The 17,280-nt window shown below is 42.7% G+C and overlaps 1 protein-coding gene across 1 annotated transcript in view; it reads left to right on the top strand.

Annotated features, from left to right (window-relative positions):
- Positions 1-363: 363 nt before the first annotated feature.
- LOC134928353 (E3 ubiquitin-protein ligase RNF31-like) overlaps positions 364-17,280 on the top strand; it is a 146,764-nt gene continuing 129,847 nt past the window's right edge. Inside the window, exons 1-2 of the mRNA XM_063923998.1 lie at positions 364-413; positions 10,608-10,643. Of these exons, the coding sequence (XP_063780068.1) occupies positions 10,611-10,643 (33 nt within the window). The 5' untranslated portion in view covers positions 364-413; positions 10,608-10,610. The remainder of the gene's footprint in view (positions 414-10,607; positions 10,644-17,280) is intronic.

Genomic DNA, 17,280 nt, shown 5'->3' on the forward strand with positions numbered 1-17,280 from the left:
GTATGCACGCGCAGTCATCGATAATCGTCCGATTTCAAACAACAGTGATCAGGTCTGATTTAGGCCCAGAATTCTATGCACTTTGTCCACAGTAACAAGAAAATAAAGATATATGTACAGGAAGTGATTTGTATCATATTCAGCAAGTCATACATTACATATGTGTGCAATTTATATTTCCCATATGTTTTTACAATCACTGTCAAAGCAAAATACAGTACTATCTGATCAGCTGTCACCAGGAAGTTTTTGACAGACAAAACAGTATGAAACCTCCTTGTTCCAGTAAAGGGATGGGAGGAGGGAACGGCCAGTGCTAGGCGGGACTGTACCCTGTATAATGGTCATTGTTTCCTCTAATATCCCAATGACAGCTCTCATCTCCAGAAGCAAGAGACAAAGGGGCTAGTCAGGTAATTGGATTTTGTACTCTCTAATTATTACAAAGCATCTCCTACATCTATTGCCTTTATGTTTACTCATGTCCTCTGCTTTCTATCATTCTTTTATGTGTTATTTATAGCTAATTTTAATATTTATTAACATAAATCTACTGTTATATATTTGTTTAGAGAAAATTAATGTTCATACAATTAAAATCTGAATAGAATATACAGTATTAATCCATGGTCACAATGAAGCTAAAAATAGCCAAAAATACTGGTTATTTTTACAAATAAATCCTTAGAAATTACTTAGTTACTTTGGAGGTTGTTCAATGCGTTCACTAAAGAAATTGTAATTATGTGCATAAGCGAAGTGGAAAGTATTGCAGAATACATGTAGGTTGGCTCCAGTAGCACATGCGCCAGGTTTATATTAGATGTATGTTTGATTTGTGAAACTCACATTGTAAACCTTTGAAATAGAAGTGTGTAATACAAATAAACAAACAAAACATAAATCGCTAAAACGCATAAATTCATAACAGGATCAATTGAACACTACTGGTCTGACGCAGAAACAGCGATGTAGGGGTTCCGTAATGTGCCATTCATGGAAAGCGATGTACGGTACATCACAACTAATTGAATTGACCCCAATATACGCACAAGCCAGGAAAGAACCTATCAGCATAAGTGAGTGATGCATTCACAATCAGCCAATCACAAGCATCTTACTAGTGCTGGAGACCATCATCATTGTTGTGCATTTGCCCCTGCCCTCAACCACACCTCTGACCTGATGTATATGTGTTTCTGTACAAGTCTGCATCAGCTTACCACTGTGCAAGCACGCCACTGCCTATGCTAGTCTGCCCCTTCACATCACTGCCACAATTCTCTAGATGTAAGAGGTCATAGTCACACAAATCTGCATAGATGTAGGCAGCGTCGGACTGGGGCATGTAGGGCCCACCGGGGGAATGCAGTGGTAGGGGCCCATGTTTAGGGGTGTGGCCAGTCCGCAGAGGGGGTGTGGACTGCCACCACATTGGTTTGACTAACCATTAGAGAGTGCAACACCTGGACCCCTTCATTAAATTCAGTAAATTCAGCTGCTGCATGCATGATAATGTACCAGATTAATGCCAGTTTAATAACAGCAATGCACTGTAGAAAATACACCATAGTACAGTATAAGGTAACATATGTATAATGTATAATTCAGGTGCACAGTCTGGAACCTGATCCTTAGAGCAGGAGGTGGGCCCCCCAGGCAGTGGGACCCACCGGTGGTTTCCCCTGTACCCCTGTGGGCCAGTCCAAGCCTGGATGTAGGGGTCTATTTTCATTAACCTTGGATGGTGATAAAGTGGACGGAGATAAAGTACCAGCCAATCAGCTCCTAACTGTCATGTCACAGGCTGTGTTTGAAAAATGGCAAGATCTGACTGGCTGATACTTTATCTCCGTCACTTTGTCTCCATCTGACGCTTATTAAATAGACCCCTCAGTGTGCTATTGTACATATTTTAATTTCCCCAGCCTGACCTCAGTGTCACTGTGCATAAGCGCCTCTGTTGGTAGTTTACATGGTTCTAATCTACAATTCATAGAATTGCCTTATTAATAAAATTATGTAGCATGACAGGGCAGCCATCTTTAACATATAACAATATAACTTATAGCATATCAATCAAATGGCCGTGTATTTAAAGCAGCGATCATTTACAAGGTAAAACCAGGTTGCTTTTGTCTTGTAAATGATTGCTGCTTTAAAAAAACAGGCAGACTCACACAAAGTCCAGCACCTCTGAATTTGACTAATGAAGTGCTCTCTCCATGTCCATGTAACTCAGTTCACGCATGACATGTGCGGTGACATTGCCTTGTCAAAGCCAGCAGTGTAAACTATCGCAGCTACGAATGAGCAGTGAAAATAGCAGTGACAGGGCCCATGGGGAAAGCTGCTTTTCAAAATAGTTAACCCCACACGAACAATACTGAATTGCTCTGGTAGTATGCCTCCCAACTGTCAGCGGGATTGTCCCGTTTTCCTAGGACTGTCCCGCTGTCCCAACCGTGGGCCGCAGTGTCCAGTGGTGGTGGTGTGGGGGGTTGTTGGGGGTAGCAGACATAGCAGGTATAGTAGCATACTTGTTTATCAGGAAGGGGAAAGAATTGGTTTTGGGTGGCGCACAAAAGTAAATAATCAAATACATAAAATATAACTTTTATTCTATTTCATTTAAGAGACCTATAACTGTGAAATATTAAAACCAACATACATTGACAAGACAAAGTGTAACATATATTTGTATAAAAACACACGCTGTACTCAGAATATCGTGCACTGCTCTTTTAATTATTGGGTACAGTGACCTCTAAAAGTTTTGTGTGTATTGTCCGATGGTACGTGAATAAAAATATCCAAGTTGCAAATGGTCTTTTTTTATTTCAGTTACTTTTAACCAAGCTCACCACTGTAATCCAAGATCTTATATCTCACAAGGAGTTCTCAATGTGTCTACGTTTTTATGCTCAATCATTGAGGATTTTATTAGCTGCTGGCTAGTAATCCCCTTTCTCACCTGTCCATTTAATATACTCTGCCAGATACATGCATACAGTCTTAACCGATTATATTTGACTCAACTGTACTTTAGCAGGTAAGATGGTGTCAAGTGATTGTCACCCTAAACAGTCAGTTGGGATTCTATCTTATTGACTAACGCTCTCAATCCTAGTAGTCCCCCTGAACAATTTCTCACAAAAATTATTATTCCCTGACAATAATTAAGTGTGCCATAAAGGAGTATACCTAGCACACCAGGGATAATATATGCATAATAAGTGGATGTCACTCAAACTGGGATTCTGTGTGGTGACCACTGTAACACAAGGTGGAAGGTACCAATAATGAGATACAAAATATTTTTCATGATAATAAATTAAGACATTTTACTGACAGTGCTGACTACTAGGATTGAGAGCGCTAGTCAATAAGATAGAATCCCAACTGACTGTTTAGGGTGACAATCACTTGACACCATCTTACCTGCTAAAGTACAGTTGAGTCAAATATAATCAGTTAAGACTGTATGCATGTATCTGGCAGAGTATATTAAATGGACAGGTGAGAAAGGGGATTACTAGCCAGCAGCTAATAAAATCCTCAATGATTGAGCATAAAAACGTAGACACATTGAGAACACCTTGTGAGATATAAGATCTTGGAATACAGTGGAGAGCTTGGTTAAAAGTAACTGAAATAAAAAAAGACCATTTGCAACTTGGATATTTTTATTCACGTACCATCGGACAATACACACAAAACTTTTAGAGGTCACTGTACCCAATAATTAAAAGAGCAGTGCACGATACTCTGAGTACAGCGTGTGTTTTTATAAAAATATATGTTACACTTTGTCTTGTCAATGTATGTTGGTTTTAATATTTCACAGTTATAGGTCTCTTAAATGAAATAGAATAAAAGTTATATTTTATGTATTTTATGTATTTGATTATTTACTTTTGTGCGCCACCCAAAACCAATTCTTTCCCCTTCCTGATAAACAAGATTCCTAACATTGGTACCACCAAGGTGTGTGGCAGCACCGCCATAATCAATTCAAATTTATGAAAGAGAAAATAATATGGGGTTCGTAGAACAATAAATAAATATACTATAATACTAGTGCAGTAGTTTTCCCATTTCCCCTTCCCAAGAATAGTGATAGTAGCATACTTGCCTACTCTCCTGGAATCGCCGGGAGGCTCCTGAAAATCGGGTGACCCTCCTGGCCGCCCGGAAGAGCAGGCAAGTCTCCTGATTTCTGGGGTCACCCCTGCCCGGCCGCCCACTTAGTGAGTAACATGAGCGGTCCGGGCAATCGATGACGCGATTCTTGTTGAATCATGTTATCATATCCACGCCCCCTGCAGTATAATGCTGGTAATAACGGCATTACACAGCGGGGGGCGTGGCTTACATGATGCGATACATCAGCCATGCCCCGTTCCACCTCCGCTATGCCCCCGTTCCGCCCCCTCTTCACGTCATGTCACTGCCCCGCCCCCTGCTTAGCCGACCTGGCTGCTCTCTCCTGGAGAGAGCAGCCATAAAGTCGTCAAGTGTGGATAGTAGGGGGTGAATAGATCTATTCACAGTGTAGGGGGAGCCTGGGGGCTGCCCAGCATCTCGTGGCAGCGTGTAGTCGGTGATAGGTATTTGCACAGCAATCAGATGTTGTTGCTGTGCAAATACCTATCACCGACTACACGCTGCCTGTTTTGTGCCTGGACCAACTGGACCTTAATCCAACTTTTGCAGTATCACTGTTTGGTGAACGGAATCGCTTCCTTGGATCATTTCCCACGTATATTCCACTAAAAGGCTCCGCAAACTGGTGAGGACTCAGGACCTCGATACCAATTACCGTCTAAGGAATTCCTTCAAGGGACTTTGCCTCCAGTGCGTGTGTGGTAATGTTAACATTGGACTGTGCCAACAGCCATTAATACAGATTCCTACACCTATCTGCAGTCCAGTAAACTTAATAAAGGAACGGACACGTAAAATTAAGAAGTCTATGTCGTTGTCATATTAATTTTTTAACTGTTGTTTTATGAATTGTTTTTATTAAATTTATATATTTTTCATCCAATCCATCTGTTTTTAGATATTTCAAAATCAGCGCTGCAGCGCTGCTATCTGTGTTGTATGTATAATGCCTTGTCACCATCCTGCATGCCACAGTTTGTGCCACCTGTCCCGTGGCATCACTTTACTCCATCGGCCAATCGAGTTTCAGCAGCCCCAATAAAAGTGCTTCCTGTACACTGGCTCATTGCCAGTGCACAGTCATTTCCCAAGACACCATCCTGGTTTTGAGCACCGAGTTAATACTGGTTCCAGTCCAATTTCTCTGGTTCTTCTGATCCAGTTACCTCTCTGGTTCCAGTCCGGTTACCTCTCCAATTACAGTCCATTTGCCTCTCTGGCTCCAGTCCAGTTTCCTCTCTGACTACAGTCCGATTGCCTCTCCAGTTCCAGTCCAGGTTTGCTGCTCCAGTTCCAGTCCGGTTGTCTCACTGATTTCAGACCACCTACAGTGCCTTGCTAAAGTATTCACCCCCCTTTGCATTTTTCATGTTTTATTGCCTCACAACCAGGAATTAATATGGATTGTTTGAAGTTTTACATCATTTCATTCACAGAACATGGCTACAACTTTGAAGATGTTTTTTTATTTATTGTGCAGCAAATAACAAATAGGACAAAATAACAGAAAACGTCAGCGTGCATAACTATTCACCCCCTAAAGTCAGTACTTTGTAGAGCGACCTACTGCGGCAATTACAGCTGCAGGTCACTTTCGATAGATCTCTATGAGCTTGCCACATCTTGTCACTGGGATTTTTGCCTATTCCTCAAGGCAAAACTGCTCCAGCTCCTTCATGTTGGATGGTTTCCGCATGTGAACAGCAATCTTCAAGTCTGACCACAGATTCTCAATTGGATTGAGATCTGGGCTTTGACTAGGCCATTCCACCACATTTAAATGTTTCCCCTTAAACCACTTGAGTGTTGCTTTAGCAGCATGCTTCGGGTCATTGTCCAGCTGGAAGGTGAACCTCCGACCCAGTCTCAAATCACAGGCAGACAGAAACAGGTTTTGCTCAAGAATATCCCTGTATTAAGCACCATCCATCTTTCCCTCGACTCAAAACAGTTTCCCAGTCCCATGGTGTTCTTGGGGTGATGGGATGTGTTAGGTTTGCGCCAGATATAGCGTTTTCCTTGATTACCGAAAAGTTCAGTTTTAGTCTTATCTGACCAGAGCACCTTCCTCCATACATTTGGGGAGTTGTCCACATGCCTTGTGGCAAACTCAAAACGTGCCTTCTTATTTTTAACACTAAGGGGGAATTCAAATGTTTGAAAAGTCAGTTGGGTGTCTGTTTTTTCCTATCTAATAGACAGGAAAAAAACAGACACCCAACCGACTTTTCAAACATTTGAATTTCCCACTTTGTAATGTCTTTTTTTCTGGCCACACTTCCATAAAGCCCAGCTCTATGGAGTGTACGGCCTATTGTGGTCACATGCGCAGATACACCAGTCTCTGCTGTGGAACTCTGCAGCTCCTTCAGGGTTATCTTCGGCCTCTGTGCTGCATCTCTGATTAATGCCCTCCTTGCCCGGTCTGTGATTTATGGTGGCCGGCCCTCTCTTGGCAGGTTTGTTGTGCTACCATGTTCTCTTTTGGCAGGTTTGTTATGGTACCATGTTCTTTCCATTTAAAGATGATGGATTTTATAGTGCTCCGGGAAATCATCAAAGATTTGGATATTTTTTTATAACCCAACCCTGACTTGTACTTCTCAACAACTTTGTCCCTGACTTGTTTGGAGAGTTCCTTGGTCTTCATGGTGTGATGCCTCTTGCTTAGTGGTGTTGCAGCCTCTGGGGCCTTTCAGAAAAAATGTGTTTATACTGACAGATCATGTAACACTTAAATTGCACACAGGTGGACTTCATTTCATTAATTATGTGACTTCTGAAGGTAATTTGTTGCACCAGAACTTTTGAGGGGCTTCATAGCAAAGGGGGTGAATACATATGCATATGCCAATTTTCAAATTTTTATTTATAAAAATAATTTTTTATATAAATTTTTCTCATTTTACTTCACCAACTTAGATTATTTTGTGCATATCCATCACATTAAAAAAATAATAATAATTACAGGTTGTAATGTAACAAAATAGGTAAAAATCCAAGGGGGGTGAATACTTTACCAAGGCACTGTACACTACTAGAACCAATTCAGTTATAATCCTGGTGCCCACTTTATTATTGATCTCAGTTCAGCTATATTATCGGATCCAGTCCAGCTTAATAAGGACTCCAGTCATATTTGGGCCAATCAGATCAGTCCCAGTAAAGGCTAATCCTAAACTAGTCTGGTCCTCATACCCTTATGCAGTGACTCTAATTCCTGGTCTCTACTCATATTGTTCTATAACTCTACGTCACATTAGTTCCATGATTAGGAAATGGATCAGGCCTCCCAGTTTCCCACATACTACCACCAATCCTGTTCCAGCCACGTAACCAATTCCCGACCAAACCAAGCCCTCAGTCGTGACACAAATTTGTGTTATTTATGTTATGATATTTTACCTCATGCTCTGTTCGCATCATTATTGTGTGTGTGTGTGTGTGTGTGTGTGTGTGTGTGTGTGTGTGTGTGTGTGTGTGTGTGTGTGTGTGTAATGCATTGCTGCATGTATAACATATTAAAACAATGCAGGTCTGTATATATAGATGGGTAAAGGGTAAAGTACAGGGTGATTCAAAAGTCACAGTACACCCTTTATTTTCCAAAACTGTGCAGAAAATGGGAAAACTGACTTAGGAGGTCATTACGAGTTGATCGCTCGCTAGCTGTTCTTAGCAACCGTGCAAACGCTAAGCCGCCGCCCTCTGGGAGTGTATCTTAGCTTAGCAGAAGTGCGAACAAATGGATAGCAGAGCGGCTGCAAAATAATTTTGTGCAGTTTCAGAGTAGCTCCAGACCTACACAGCGCTTGTTATCACTTCAGACTGTTTAGTTCCGGATTTGACGTCACAAACACGCCCTGCGTTCGGCCAGCCACGCCTGCGTTTTCTCGATCACTCCCTGAAAACGGTCAGTTGACACCCAGAACAGCCCCCTTTCTGTCAATCACTCTGTAGCCAGCAGTACGACTGAAAAGCTTTGCTAGACCTTGTGTGAAACTGCTTCGGCTGTTGTGAAAGTACATTGCACCGCATACGCATGTGCAAAAGTGCCTATTTTTGCCTCATCAGAGCGCAGCGAACATTTTCAGCAAGCGATCAACTCGGAATGACCCCCTTAGATTCAAGATGACCAATTTCAAGATGGCGTCCATGTTCAGTACATACCCTTAAAAGATGGCCCACCTCACCCATACCTTACTGGAGTATTCTGTTTTCCCATTTCCTGCACAGGTTTTGAAACAAAAGTGTGTAATGTGACTTTTGAATCACCCTGTACAGTAGCTTCTGTGTCAGCCTCTGTGTGTCCTAGGAAGACAGTATGCCCACTGTCTGGGGGACTATTCTTATGGATTGCTTGACCAAGGTGACCCTAATATTTTCTGAGTCAAACTGAGTCAAACTGAAAATCGTACACAGCCCTAACATCATACAACATACTAATTCAGACACCAACTCTAAGGGGGCCATTTAATATTTATCGGGTTTTAGACCTTATAAATAGAATTTCTTATCGTTGCTAATTGCTATACACAGCAATAATAAAATTCATTTCCGCCCAAATGTGTTACAAATCACATTGAGATACAGGGGCTCAAATAAAAGCTGGTCCTTCTGATGTGTAAAGTAAAAGTGATTGTATCACTGATCCAAGGGTGTAGCTACCATAGGTGCAGGGAGTGTAGCTGCTATAGGGTCCAGAGCGGAGAAGGGCCCTCCTTCCCTGTCAAAGTTACATGTGTTATATACATTTTCCACCACAAAAATGGGGGCGTGGCATAGTTTTCACAAAGCCACACCCCATTTTTATGCGCACACCTTTCGGTTTGACGTTTGTACGAGTATGACCTTGTGTCATAACCCCATTTTTTTTAGTCATGTTGTACAGTGCCACATACATATAAAAACACCAAAAAATGGGTGCCTCCACAGTACCAAATATATATATGCCCCCACAGTGCCAGATACATATATGTCCCCACAGTGCCAGATACATATATTCCTCCACAGTGCCAGATACATATATGTCCCCATAGTGCCAGATATGCCCCCACTGCCAGATACACATCTCCCCAGTGCCAGATATGCCCTAGTGCCAGAAACACATGTCCCCCCAGTGCCAGATATGCCCCCACTGTCAGCTACATGTCTCCCCAGTGCCAGATATGACCCCAGTGCCAGATACACGTCCCCCCCAGTGCCAGATATGCCCCCAGTGCCATAAACACATGTCCCCCAGTGCCAGATATGCCCGCAGTGCCAGAAACACATGTCCCCCCAGTGCCAGATATGCCCCCAGTGCCAGAAACACATGTCCCCCCCAGTGCCAGATATGCCCCCAGTGCCAGATACACATCCCCCCAGTGCCAGATATGCCCCCAGTGTAGGATAGACATGTCCCCACACTGCGCGCCCCCCCCCCCCCCCCCCCCCCCAAGTGCTGCTCTGCTCAGTCTGCTACTTGTGAGGGGAGGAGAGAGCAGCATGCGCTTCTCCTGTCCCTCAGTCTCCACTCTCCGGCGGCATTGATTTTCTCTAATTAGGTGCCGGTCCGTGAGCCAATCAGAGTTTGCAGACCGGCTGCTAAGACTCCTGATTGGCTGCATTTTCCTGGGAAATTGTGTGATATGTAGCCCATAGACTCCAATAGCTCACGTCATCTTAATATGGTGTTATTTAATGGGACCAAACTCTTGGTAAAACTCACAATATAGCAGCCCTTAAAGAAACCTGTTACTGAGATTGGAAACAAGCTAATAGCTGCTGTGAAACCCCAGAAATACAGTCAGGGGATACATACATTTTCCTGGAATCCCCCCCAAAATGGTTGCTTTCAGCAGATATTACCAGCAAAATGTATGTATCCCCTGAATGATGATTTCCCACAAAATGTGTATAATATACAGTAAGTATAAATAATATGAAGTGCTTTGAAAGGATTGTATTGGCGCACATAAAAAGTAAATTGTCAACTATTGCATCAGCTCTCTCCTTCCATCTAGAAGACGCTTCAGGTGTATTAGAACTAGAACATCTCATTTTGACATCTGTCATCATTAGTCTTAATTTGACTGGTGATTTGTAACCTATATGTGGATGACCTGGATCTAAATTTTGTTGTGCTTTTTTAAGCAATGACAATAAAAATATCTATTATATGTATAATAATATGGTCCTAAGTCCTGACCATAGGCCTTTAACACTAATTTAAGCATTATTTCTATATCCACAAAGTCTGAAAATGTAGCTTAAACACACACATAGCATACCAGCAGAATGTAATGCTCTCTAGAAACCTTGGTGTCCTCTATGTACCATTAACACTAGGGAGACAGTATTGGGCCCACTAATGTAATGACCGTTGGTGGAATTGTAAGTGTGTTGTGTAGGTATTTGTTGGAAGATATTATACTGTGACCTTTTCTTATGTTCCACAGACCATGAAAATAGATACACAAGGAAATAGTTGCCTGGTAAGTCATCACTGGTCATTTTTCCCAACAGCTGAAGACTTGGCCAGTGGGCAAAGACATTCATACATAACGATCTGATATTAACAGTATGTCATGCCATCATTACTTAGTGAAATGTTTATTGGGGGTAATTCCAAGTTGATCGCAGCAGTAAATTTTTTAGCAGTTGGGCAAAACCATGTGCACTGCAGATACAGTATAACATTTGCAGATAGAGTTAGATTTGGGTGGGTTATATTGTTTCTGTGCAGGGTAAATACTGGCTGCTTTATGTTTACACTGTAATTTAGATTGCAGATTGAACACACCCCACCCAAATCTAACTCTCTCTGCACATATTATATCTGCCTCCCCTGCAGTGCACATGGTTTTGCCCAATTGCTAACAAAAATCCTGCTGCGATCAACTCAGAATTACCCCCATTGTCAGTTACTAAAACAGTGTGCAAACCCTGTAACATAGTCCTACCTGAAGCACTGCAGCTTTTATTGTATTTACACTAACTTTAAAAATAAAACTATTAATGTCAACTTTTGTTGTTCATTTTCAACTGTTTTCTGGTAGAGATACTGTACACTAATGATAGATAGATAGATAGATAGATAGATAGATAGATAGATAGATAGATAGATAGATAGATAGATAGATAGATAGATAGATAGATAGATATGTATATAAATAATATGATGAATGCAAATAATATTCCTGACAACAGTCCTAATTGTCCCGGGGCAGTTCTAATTTTCATTATTGAAAGTGCAGTGGCTTGTCCAAAAAAAAAGGTGTGGCCCTGTGTGGAGTGAGGTGAGGATGTATTACTGAGGTGGACTGGGTATACAGTATATGTTAGCTGATATATATATATATATATATATATATATATACTTTTCAGCCATCATCCCTTTCTTTACTCAGCGCCTCTGACTGTCCAACTACAGTACCTAATTTCCAAGTTCACCCTCCTAGTTACACCCCTCCCTCTTAGCCTTCAAAGGCAGGGCCCTCCCTCTGGCACAGTTCTCACCTCCTGTTATCAGTTCTGTATTTGTTCTTTGGTCTTCATTTTTTCAAATGGTGACTCTGATCCTGTCTGCCCACAGGCTTAGTAGATACATGGTTTCTGTTTGCTCCCTGCTCCCCCATGTGTGCATCAATTTCAAGCCTTAGTAGTGGTCTCTCTATGCTACCACCTACCCCCCCACCCTTCGTCACCACTGTGATAGTTTATTTGTATTATGGGGCGGGATGTACTAAGCGGAAAATGCGGTAAACCCCCTGTTTACCGCATTTTCCTGATGTACTATCCCCCGGCTGTCAGGCAGCGCCGCGGCGGGGTTCGCCAGCTTTAGCTGGCGATAGTCCATAGAAGCCTATGGGCTTCTCTCCGCGGCGCTGTGTGAGGGATCCGATCGGATCCCTCCCAGCATGCCCTGCGGCCGCCCCCGTCACACCGCACATGCGCAGACTGACTCCTGGGGCCGAATCACGGAAGTCAGGCTGCCGCTGTGCATCGCGGAGGACAGCTCTTATCGGAAAAGCTGTCCTCCGCAATGCTGATCGCATATGTTAGTACATATGCGATCAGCATCGTGGCGCAGGGCGGCGATGGGCGGCGATGTACATTAGTACATGGGAGGGATGTACATCGCCCCTGTACATCGCCGCCCATCGCCGCCCTGCGCCACGATGCTGATCGCATATGTACTAACATATGCGATCAGCATTGCGGAGGACAGCTCTTCCGATAAGAGCTGTCCTCCGCGCTGCACAGCGGCAGCCTGACTTCCGTGATTCGGCCCCAGAAGTCAGTCTGTGCATTCGTGGGGTGACGGGGGCGGCCGCAGGGCATGCTGGGAGGGATCCGATCGGATCCCTCACACAGCGCCGCGGAGAGAAGCCCATAGGCTTCTTTGGACTATCGCCAGCTAAAGCTGGCGAACCCCGCCGCGGCGCTGACCTGGCGGCCGGGGGATAGTACATCAGGAAAATGCGGTAAACAGGGGGTTTACCGCATTTTCCGCTTAGTACATCCCGCCCATGGTGTTTTATCTTAATTCTTCTGATATCTGGTCATCTCAAAGTGCAGCCGACACCTCATGGTACCCTGTAAAAGTTATCTATCTATCTATCTATCTATCTATCTATCTACATACACTATTTTGGTCCTGATTACGGGTATCATCCCCCAAAACATTGAAAAATGAACCACCCATTTTTTTTAGCTTCTTATCTTGGTGTGCCGCCCAGCACTATTCAGGCATACAGGGGTGTAATTTACACCATGGGAGGCCACCCAGGTACAGTAAAATACAGGGCACTGCTTACCCAGGAAGTGCCCAAACTACAAATTGCCTCCCAGCCTGCAGCCAGACAAGTAATGCTGATTGATTGATTGATTGATTGATTGATTGATGGATGGCTGGAAGAGAGAGTCTGCGCAGGAACACAGTATAGGTAAGTTATGATATTTTTATGTATTTATTCCTGTGAATGGGTGCATTGCTTTGCTCAGGGCCTACATTGCTGTTAAGACGGCCCTGGGGGGAGGGAAAATAAGAGGTGGGGAGAAATTGATGTGGTTGTAAAGAAGGAAAAAGGCCAGAGAAAGAGAGTGTGTGTGTTGGGTGGTGACGTTCGGGGGCATACTTGCCTACTCTCTTGGAACCTGTGGGAGATACCCGATTTTCTGGCTAATCCCCCTACTGAAGTGGGCAGAATGGAGAGATTAATATAGACATATCCTGCAGTGCTTGAGGAGGGGGCGGGGCCTAGTGATGCATTTATTTGAAAATGTGTCATTTTGCCCCTGCCCATATGCAAATATGTGGCAATCGCTGCAATTTTCTTATGAGGGGGTGGGGCCCAATGATATAACTGAAACAGCCCCGCCCCCATCACCACCCACCAGCATCTCCTCTTTGGGCTTTTCACAGGGGAAAGTGGGGGTGGGGGGGGGGAGAAGGTGAAGGGGTGGAGTGGGTGAAGGCGACAAAGAGAAAACAGTTAAGGTTGGGCATTTTATATAAAATATAAAAATATTTTATTATTTTAAATATTTTTTTTTTTAATCAGCTATTCCACTGACTGATTATATTATTATGGGCAGCCCTGCCTTCAACACATTTTCCTCAGCCAGACAGAGTGCTCTCGACTGATATTGTAAGCCTGACAAGATCTATAGTAGGCCTGTTGCAGTGTACTATTGTGTTTTATGTTTTGTGGGACAAGAATATTGTAATCAGAGACAAGAGATGACGAGGGCACATTAACAAAGATGTGGCAAAGATTTTTTTTCCTTTCCAAAAAGGAATATGATTTGAACTTGCGTGGGTATCATCTTATACTTTTAGTGGAGCACATTATGAATTTTCTGACATCTAATTTATACCAACAATGAACACAGTCAGCGCTGTTCCTCTGTTATGACGTATGTTTCGCCCTGGAGGGCTTGTTCACATATTCAAGCTGGTGACCTTTTAATTTAACCTCCATTTATGGAGTACTGGTGTACCAATATTATATGAGAATTTATTATATGAGTGCAACACTTAAACAGAATATCCAACATATTATAAAAAGTTTGTTTTTCTCATATATTTAAATGCTACATGGAATGTTACACATTATATTTTATTGTGACCACTCGGAGCTTTCAGACAAATTAAATTTCTAAACACTGAGTTGTAAGACAGGACATATCTATATACCTCCTCCTTTTATTCCTGTGCCTACAAAAATCTTGGTACCAACACAATATGGATGATGTTATATTATCAAGGGTGTTATTATACTGAGATTTAATATTTTGCCCTATATTTCTTTCTTTTCTTGGGACTGTTAGTCCTCAAGGGCCACAATATTCAGGATTGTGATTCAGGATTTTGATAGTAAAATAAAGTGCCTCTGTCTGAGACTGACTGTTTTTCCACAGTCATGTTTGTCACTTTATTCTAATGGGGCTATAAAGCCCTTCCACGGTGTACATCTGTGCATCCGAAATGCAAGGATGGAGACATTAATTTAGAGTGTCCATAGGTGCTGTATTACCAACAGTCGCACCATCAAAATTTGAACAGTAATATAGAATGGCAGCTGCTCAATCAATTTAGTAATACTTCTATAGAGCATGAGAGGGAGGGGTTATTCTAAACATGAGAAAAAAGTTTTCCTCCAGCACACCAAAAAGTATCAGCAATAACACATGAACCAAACATGATAATAGAAAATTCAGAGATCCTAGTTTCATATATTTGCAAATATATGGTTAAGCCACAAAGCTGCATCAAGGCTTCTCTGATACTGGTGGCCCCTAATGCTATATGATAATAGTGTTAGACAGTGGATCACTCTGTGGTCTGTATCTGTTCCCAGCACTAGAGGCAGCTTCCCTGCTCTAGTGTTTTCCCTCCTAGTGTTAGCTCAGTGCACGAGGAGGTGCTTAGTGCACAGTCTGAGAGAGTTCTTCCTGAGAGAGACAAACTGCACAGACGTGCAGCTTCTATTCTCTTGAGCAATAACACATGAACCAAACATGATAATAGAAAATTCAGAGATCATAGTTTCATATATTTGCAAATATATGGTTAAGCCACAAAGCTGCATCAAGGCTTCTCTGATACTGGTGGTCCCTAATGCTATATGATAATAGTGTTAGACAGTGGATCACTCTGTGGTCTGTATCTGTTCCCAGCACTATAGGCAGCTTCCCTGCTCTAGTGTTTTCCCTCCTAGTGTTAGCTCAGTGCACGAGGAGGTGCTTAGTGCACAGACTGAGAGAGTTCTTCCTGAGAGAGACAAACTGCACAGACGTGCAGCTTCTATTCTCTTGAGCGTGGGACCTTGTCTACCCCACAACAGCATCCTGTGTGTACTGGGATGCTGTGTTACCGCTGTACTGCTTCACATGTATACTGTGAGTTCCTGCTGCTGCAAAATATCTTCTGTATACTACAAGCTGTTATACCAATCATCCTGGTTAAGTGCATTTGTGTGGACTAACATCCCTATCCGACACTGCGACACTCTGCCAACAGGTTATGGGCCCAGGACCCCAAGTCAGAAAAGCATTCTAAAACAGAGGTACATAAGAAATAAAAGTGCAGCTGATTAAAGAAGGAATACTTTTATTAAATATAGAGAAGAATGTACAGTACAGGGAACAGCGTGAACTTTACAAAGCTAAAAGGCTCAGATAATTACACAACATGGAAATTCGCCATGGAGATGCAGCTTAAACGGGAAAAGTTGTGGAAAACACAATTGAGCCAGGAGCTGACTCAAACCCAGTTAAAGTGGATAGAGCCATTGGGACGATAGGCTTGGCCATGAAACAACACCTCTACTCCATTATCAGTGGGAAAGAGACAGCCAAAGACATGTGGGCAGCTCTGCAAATGGCGTATGAGGGCAAAGGTGTGATGAGAAGAATAAACTTGAGGCATACAGTATGCTATACAGGACAAAGTTAAGTGCCTGTAAAGACATGAACAATTATATTGATAAAATACTGCCAATAGCTCAGCAGTTGACATCTGTGGGGACAAGGTGGATGACAAGGAAGTGGTGATGGCGTTGTTACAAAATCTGACACCAGAATTTGATTTCCTGGTAGTAGCTTTGGAGTCTAACAATACCAAGCTGACAAAAGAGCCAAGCTGCTGCATTTCCAAGAACATATTCCTGTCGAGACACATGCTGAGGGTTCTGCCTTATTCACAAAAGGTACTAAGTCCAGATAGCTCAAGTTCAAGTGCTTTATATGTCACAAGGTGGGACACAAGGCCTAAGACTGCAGACTGAGAAATTGCAGTGGTACGCAAAAGAAGCATGACAAACCAAATGAGTCAGCATTGTATGTAGCAGATAGTCGCAATAAGGATTGCCGGTACATGGACTTGGGGGCGACGAGGCATTTCAGTTGTGTTCAGGAATGGTTCAATTCACTGACAGCATGTGAACCCATTACTGTAAAAGTGATTGGAGACAAAGTCCTTACTGCTTCAAAATTTGGGACAATCACAGTGCGTCTAGAAATTAAAGGTGAAACTGTTAGTACAGACATCTAAAATGTCTTGGTCATGCCAGAATTGGGAAGCAATATCATTGCTATAAGGATCCTGGAGAGAAAGGGTTACAGAGTCCAGTTTGCAAAGGGCAAATGTATGGTGAAAATGAGAAAGTGACTGTAATTGCTTCAGCAACCCGGTGCAACCAATTGTATGTCCTGGAGACAGAGCAGTGTTCTGCAAATGGCAGCCTCTGATTCAAACCAGTCGATGGAACTGTGGCACAGGCTATGGATATGGGATATGATAACGTCCAGAAACTACTTGATGGAATGGCAACTGGAATCACTGTGCGTAATGCTGAGAGACCTGTGTGTGAGAGTTGTATAAAAGGAAATCAGACTCGCACCCCATTTCCTAAGTCTACTAGTAAAGTGGAAATACCACTAGCCCTAGTGGAGATGGAATCAATGAGTGGCTATGAGTATTTTATAACATTTATTGATGATGCCACAAGGATGACACGTATATTTCATGAAAGCTGAACGTGAAGATGTCAATAAAATTGTTGAATACAAGAACCTGATGGACTCAGATGGGTCTGAAATTAAAAGTCTTGAAATCCGACAATG

This window comes from Pseudophryne corroboree, chromosome 5 (genome assembly GCF_028390025.1).
Source record: "Pseudophryne corroboree isolate aPseCor3 chromosome 5, aPseCor3.hap2, whole genome shotgun sequence".
NCBI lineage: Eukaryota > Metazoa > Chordata > Amphibia > Anura > Myobatrachidae > Pseudophryne > Pseudophryne corroboree.